This window comes from Centroberyx affinis, unplaced genomic scaffold, assembly GCF_046629955.1.
Source record: "Centroberyx affinis isolate AG114_WGS23_722 - 3 ecotype Tasmania unplaced genomic scaffold, CSIRO-AGI_Caff_v1 ptg001684l_1, whole genome shotgun sequence".
Lineage (NCBI taxonomy): Eukaryota > Metazoa > Chordata > Actinopteri > Beryciformes > Berycidae > Centroberyx > Centroberyx affinis.
In genome coordinates this window covers 32,501-39,344 of record NW_027280103.1, presented here as the reverse complement: position 1 = coordinate 39,344, position 6,844 = coordinate 32,501, and the positions used below count along the sequence as shown (strand labels likewise).

At 42.1% G+C, this 6,844-nt stretch overlaps 1 protein-coding gene across 2 annotated transcripts in view; it reads right to left on the bottom strand.

Moving 5' to 3' along the window:
- Window positions 1–966: 966 nt before the first annotated feature.
- The window catches only part of crlf3 (cytokine receptor-like factor 3), a 20,691-nt gene continuing 14,813 nt past the window's right edge, over window positions 967–6,844 (bottom strand). Inside the window, exons 6-10 of one of the 2 annotated variants that reach the window (XR_011695727.1) lie at window positions 6,699–6,844; window positions 5,844–5,982; window positions 5,391–5,503; window positions 2,228–4,372; window positions 967–2,123 (exon numbers count right to left, since the gene is read on the bottom strand). The exon at window positions 6,699–6,844 is cut by the window's right edge and continues 83 nt beyond it. Coding sequence is in view for 1 of the 2 variants with exons in the window: in XM_071528527.1 (XP_071384628.1) it covers window positions 4,107–4,372; window positions 5,391–5,503; window positions 5,844–5,982; window positions 6,699–6,844 (664 nt within the window). In the remaining variant the exon portion in view is untranslated. Of the gene's footprint in view, window positions 4,373–5,390; window positions 5,504–5,843; window positions 5,983–6,698 lie in introns of both variants that reach the window. The other variant, XM_071528527.1, reaches the window with a different exon arrangement.

Below are 6,844 nucleotides of genomic sequence, written 5' to 3'. Positions count from 1 at the left end.
CTTAGTTTACAGACCAAAGGGGATGAATTTGCTGCGGATTTCTCCGTTCTTGTTTCTTGTGACGATTTTGCTTTTTTAAGGAGGATGTGTTTCTTTCAGTGAAGTGATGATCCCAGCCTTGCAGGTGGTTATTTCTTTTTTTCTATTGGCCATGCAACAAGCTTTTTTTTTCCCTCTTCCTCCTCCTGCTTACTAGGCAGACTCAGGCTGCGTCTCCGAGCTCATACTGTCTACTCAAGTAGGCACAATGAAACAATCTGAAGTTTAATATCAGAGAAACACCAGCAAAATGAACAAGTAGCACATACTGAATCATTTGAGTCGAGATGTTGATGCTGCCAATATAGTTTTTGTGTTTCAGTACTCCATGCCTAGCAGGTTGTGTGAGCTTTCAGAAGCAGCCACCGATGAGGATTAGCGCAAGTGTTTCTTTGAGATTTGGTGTGGTGTGAAGTTGGATGTTTTGTTTTTTTTGGAACATTTCTTATTGTGGCACGGCTCTTTGAAAGCTTTACGTCAATCCACCGAGTCGACCTAGAAGCCTGATGATGCCGAGGGAGACGGCATGTAGGGGATCTGGTTTGCTGCTGCTATTCAGTCCAAACTGATTGACAATGTTCGATTCACATGTGACAAATAATTGGATAAATCCGATCTGAAAACAGTTCTGCGATATGTGCAGAGCGCTTTTTGTTTCGTCTTGATTTGTCCGCAGACTTTTTTTTTAGTTTTGATGGAATAGCAGCCTGGAGGGAGCCTGCTCTAGCTTTTTGTTAATTCACACAAGACCAGCAGCATTTTGCACAAGATGGGAGGAGCCATGTCAAGAATACAAGACTTTGTTCAACAACAATGTAAAACCAGCTTGAAGTTGTGAACTTTGTATGAATTAAGGAGTTATAGAGAATGGTTTTCTATTTAAAATAAAGAGTTTTGTACTATTGTCAACAAAGTGGTCTGTTTTATTCTGAATAGTTTCATATCACGTCCATCAAACAAAACGCAGACAAAAGGCATTTCTAGCACTTTATTGAATGACAGTTCTCCCTTCCTCGGACAGGGAGAAGGCACAGACACAAAGAGGTTATGTACACTGGATCCACACACAGGCCTCTAACAGCCAGTCACAGTTGCTGAATGGGAGGGAAATACTAACGTGATGTTGGTGGAGAAACTGAGTACCATCAACTAGATCCGTCCAGGGTTAGCCCTTCCTCCCCGAGTCACGTCAACGAAAAACTGACCTCAAACCGCCGTAAATTAGGCAACATCACCGAAGAGCAGCAAACCAAAAGCTGTAATTATTTGTTTAATAAGACATTAAAGATTTATATGGCAACCCAGCGGTTAAGTTAGGGTAAACCTGATGAAGGCGAGTTGGCCGGCTGAAATGGAACTGAGCCCAAAAAGCTTCTGCTGTGTCTTAGAAAATAAACTGAACAAAAGTATAAATGCAACATGTAAAGTTTTGGTCCCACGTTTCATGAGCTAAAATATAATGTCCCATATTTTATTCCAAAAAATGCTCATTTCTCTCTCACACAAATTTGTTTACATCCCTGTTAGTGAGCATTTCTCCTTTTTACAAGTTTTAATTTTTTCATATGAACTGGATTAAAGTAAAATTTTTTCATGTTGCGTTTATATTTTTGTTAAGTACAGATAAATTGAATCAGTAGTACTGAGTGTGTCATGATGTCCTGCCACCTCTGAACTTTACGGGGCAAGGCACTGTATTTAAGAATTCACTTTGTTCCTATGATTTACACCAGTCCACTGTGTGAGAAACTGAACAATCCTCTTCAAAAGCTCACAGTGACCTAGAAATGTTGGGGCGCTTCATAAAGAATGAAGAGGGGAAAGATGGTGAAGACAAGTGGCAGCCCAGGGGGATTTTCTGGGGATATGGATACACTTTCTGCTTCAGAAATGATAACTGCTCACAGAATCAGTCTCCATCTCAGTGTCAACAGCCAAAGGAATAACGGAGGAACTTTTCATCTGCTGAACTGAACTGAACACGGGACGCCCAGCCACACTTGATCCAGACAGATGATTTGTGGTTTTAACAAGCCTTCCTTTCCTCTGGTGGTTCAACTGCCGTTTACAGGTTGGAAACCTCTCTAGAAAAATGAGATTTTGTATCAGCAACACTACCACAGAAGAAACTAAATTATGTGCTGTATGTTATATTAATAAAAAGCACATATGTACAGTAATAACTCACCAGACATAAGCTGTATTGGTGTAATCTCTACAGTACAGTGCTGCTGTTGTAGAGCATTGATTAGCTCAGTTCCTCTCAGTTATTCAGGCAGGTGATTTATCTGTAAATCACTTATATTCTAGTTAACACACTCCTCAAAATAAAAATAAAAAACACACTAACCTTCCTTCCCACTAACATTACAAGTTGCAGTTTTGTAAATACTGTTAGGATTGTCATTGCAAAAAGATAAAAAGTAGAAATAATTTTTCAAAGTAGGGTCTAGGTTTAGGGGACTGGATCAGACGGAGCTCAACTAACTTGTTGACAGAGTGAAAGAGGCAAAAAAAGAAAAACACAAAAGGAGGAGTGACTTTCACAGTGGCTGTGTTTTTGTTGCGGTGAAACCGACCAGCATGCTTTGCGGCTAAACCCTTTGATGAGGCAGCGGTACATTGTAAAGTGTCTTTCTTTTCTTTTCCTCGCCACTCCCAAAAACACACACACACACATACACACACACACACACACAAACACAACTCTATCCTCTTCACACACATGAAAACAGCGTCTCTGTCTTGACCAAACTGTTATTATACCTAACTAAAGACGATGCATAGATGAATAAAACCCTGCATGGGGGAGATGCCATGTAAAAAAACAAAAACAAAATGCTGTAAACAACTGGCCAAGCTTTCAAGGATACGAAAGCCCATTGAGGACATAAATTCATACATTTTACTTACGCTGTTTTCCTGTGATAACAAGTTCATTTTCCTTGTTTTCTCGAGATATCAATTTATTTGTCATTATCTCAAGGTAACATATGTTACAACATAATTTTCTCAATATCTCAAGATACAGATATCGTTCTCGATAATGAATTAATTTACATTATTCCTCTAACAGGTCGGCCGACTTCAACATTTGGGTTTTGAATAATATGCTTTCTGTTAGGATGTTTCCAAGCAGAAAATTATCTCATTATCTCGAGAAATCAATGTTTGTTTCCCTGCGACAATGAGAAAATGATTTCATTGTATCCTAAGATCGTTTTCTCATTACCTTGGAGAGGTAATGACATAAATAACTCAATATCTCAAAGAAACAAAGCAAACCAACTTGTTATCATGGGGAAACGGTATAAATAAAATCTATGAACACATGTCCTCAATGGGCGTCCGTACAAGGAGGCCAGGATATCAAATATGAACTAAAAGTTAAGAAGCTGTATCAAGCTAACTTTTCAACGAAAAACAGAAACCCCTGGTTGGATATTTACGCCGCAATCCTCCGATATCACGCCTCCCTGTAGATTTAAGAAGAGCTGGATCATTGTAAAGCAACACAGGCACATTCAACAGCTTAGACCCAGCCTGTTCTTTCACATCTACAGTGGAGCAGCAAAACTGCCCGGCAGAGAACAAATTAACCTACAGGGCGTCCAACAGTCTGGAACCATAGGGATGGATGGCATTCATGAATCATCTCTATTTTACTTTATGATTCTACCTGAAGGAAAAAGGCTATTCTGTAAAAAAAAATCCCAAACCAGTAGCATCTGCAGCAGCAAATTACTGCCACAGCTGTAGATGTGGATATGCTTTACTGGATACAGAGAAGCACGCTATTCCATCTGTAAACGTCTGGAAGTTGGCGGCGGTCATGCTGAGCACATTCTGTGAAGGAACGAGCGTTTTCCCTGTGATTCCAGACTTTGCGGACGCCCTGCAGTACCTGGGTGGCAGGAGCTACGGGATGGAAGAGAGATGTTTAGAACGGAGGAGAGCGGAGGCAGGCTGAGGGCTTCCAGACTCCAGCAGACAGGAAATCCACTCTTGCTTAAATTCTTTTGAAGTATCGACTGGTGCCATTTATCCACCGGGAGACGGGAGCCCCCTTAAAACACCAGCACCTTCCAGCCGGAGTGGACGAAGGAGCAGCCGAAGTAGAGGCAGTCCACCGCCTGGTCCACCAGCCAGTCGAACACCACCTCCCGGTTCCCTGAGCCGATGGTCACCCTCAGCTTGAAGTTGCCCCCGTCGCTCAGGTTGTTGTTGCTTATGGGAAACAGGTTGACCACTTCCATGTCGAAGGTCACGGCAGAGCCCACGGTGATGGCAGGCAGCTGGTTGGTCATCTCTTTGCCGTTGACAAATACCGCACCTGAGCGAGGATGAGAGGGGGAACGGAGGATGGGAGGGGAGCGATGGACAGCTACAATGACTCTGATATCACTGTGAGAAAACACACTACATGTCAACAGTCCAAACTAAACTCTACCTTGACTCATGTACAGTATGTCTAAAAGATAGTCAAACCTTGTCAATAAAGCCTATACTTGGACTGGATTATCCCAAGTCTCTTTCTTTGTTAGATTGCAGAGTCCATACTAGAGGCTTAGTAACTTCCAGTTAGTTTGGAAATAGTGGGTTACTGAATACGGTTGCACAAGTAGAAGTTGCACTAGTAGGGCAAATCCTAACTAGTCTGCTGGGCAATCAATTACAGTTGTGCTGCTATATATGTATAAATTATTTTACCAAGTAGAAGCATGCAGGCACACAACAAAAGAGAACCCAGGATGGAGCCTTGAGGCACTCCAGAGCAAAACTGTGCCACGAAGGAAACAGAACTACACAAAGCAACAGACAATTACCCAAAGTTCAGACGGTTATGCTGCGTTCAAGTCCTGTCGGATTTACCGTAACTACAAGCTGCCAACTGGGAAAAATCTTTCACAATTACAAGCAGGACAGGATTGTTTTTGTAGGTTTCAATTTCTCCCACTTGGCGTCACAAGTTGCGGAGGTTTGTCAACACAAGTGGCAAAAACTGCAGTGAATCCACCGATGTCGGCAGTCCAAGGTAATAAAGTTATATTGACAGTAATACAATAAACTCTACTTATGAAACTACTCTAATTTGCTTATGGTTGATTTTAAATTCATAAATAAAAATGATTTTGGATGTGGCTGTGCCAACGAGTTCAACACATGAACGCTTCCAAGTAATAGCAACACGATGTCATCATTTTATTCCTACATGATATGAATGAACATGATTATTCCCACATAACATGAATGCAGCATTACACCGTACTCTACTGTCCTTCTTGTCAAACTCCAGGAAGAAGTAAAGAGTTGAACCAATCAGGCTCAACTGTCTGTGTCTGTCAGCGTACCATTGGTGGAAATGCAGACAGCCTGGTCTCTCTGGAGTGACTCCGCCCCGTTCCCACTCTCCACACACACTCCCAGGCTGTCCCTCCGGTCCACCTGGCCTGCCGCTGAGATCCTACACACACACACACACACACACACACACACACACACACACACACACACACACACACACACACAAACCCCAACAACAAAAACACTAGTTTGATTAATGTGAATTTACATACAGCCCAGGAGTGGCTGCCAATGCTCCAAATTTAGGATACATTGTGCACCGTAATATATTTTGATGAATCCATTTGTATTTTGTACTTAAGTCAGTCGACCTTTACATATTTGGTTGTCTCCAATGTCAACAAACACTAAGTTTGATTAAGAATTAAGGCATAAATACAAATAAAAAAACAAACTACAAGTACCTGTGTGTCTGTATATGTGTGTGTATGTGCACTTACTTGAATGTCAGTGTCTGTCCACAGAAGTAGGTGGGTGCGTTGGAGTACAGGACGGGGCAGCGCGATGGGGAGGAGTCATTGCGCATGGCGATGTTTCTCCTGCTGCTCAGAATGTAGCCCTCTGTGCCGGGACGCCACTCTGGACAAGGGAACACACACACACACAGAGAGAGAGGGAGAGAGAGTGACAGTGATTGATTGATATTTAAGTTGACCAACCAAAAAGTTTAACATATAAACCAAAACGATCCAATATCACTGAGAGACGAGCAGAGCTGCAGAAAGTCCAAATCACAAACTACAGCAACTGGACTGAAGGGAACATGTTAGCTGTGAATGTTAGCTAATGTTAGCAGTCAGCATGTTGTTAAAGCACTTTGAATTGCCCCAGTGTATGAAATGTGCTATACAAATAAAGCTGCCTTGCCTTGCCTTGCCTTGTTAATGCTATATTTAACTACTGTAGGTCTCACTGGTCTCACTAAGTCAACGACTAGTTTTATGAGTAGCAGTTTTAGCTAGTTTTATGTTAGCTGTTTATGTTATCTGAGAGTCAAAGAAGCACCACTAAGGATATGAAGCATAATGTTAGTATATTAGTAATACTAGAGATAAAGGTTGTTAATCCTGACAGTTAACAAGATTGAATTTGTTTAGAGATTAATATAATGTTAACAAGTTGCTTGCTGCTAACATTAGCTAACATTAAGGATCAAAATCCTGGATGCTCCCTTCAGTCCAGTTGCAATAGTCTTTGATTTGGGCCTTTTTCATTTCTGCTCATCAGTTTGTCTTGTTTACATTTGCTTCACTGTTTGTTTTTGGGTTATGAGTCAGATATGTGTCTCCACCCACCGTGCGGTGCCAGTGTGGTGTATCCGGTCTGTGGGATGCTCCAGGGGCTCCACTCGGTGCGGCCCTCCCCGCGGGCGCACACCCTGAACAGGTGATCGGTGTGGGGGTCCAGGTGCAGGACCAGGAACTCACAGTCCCGGCCGATG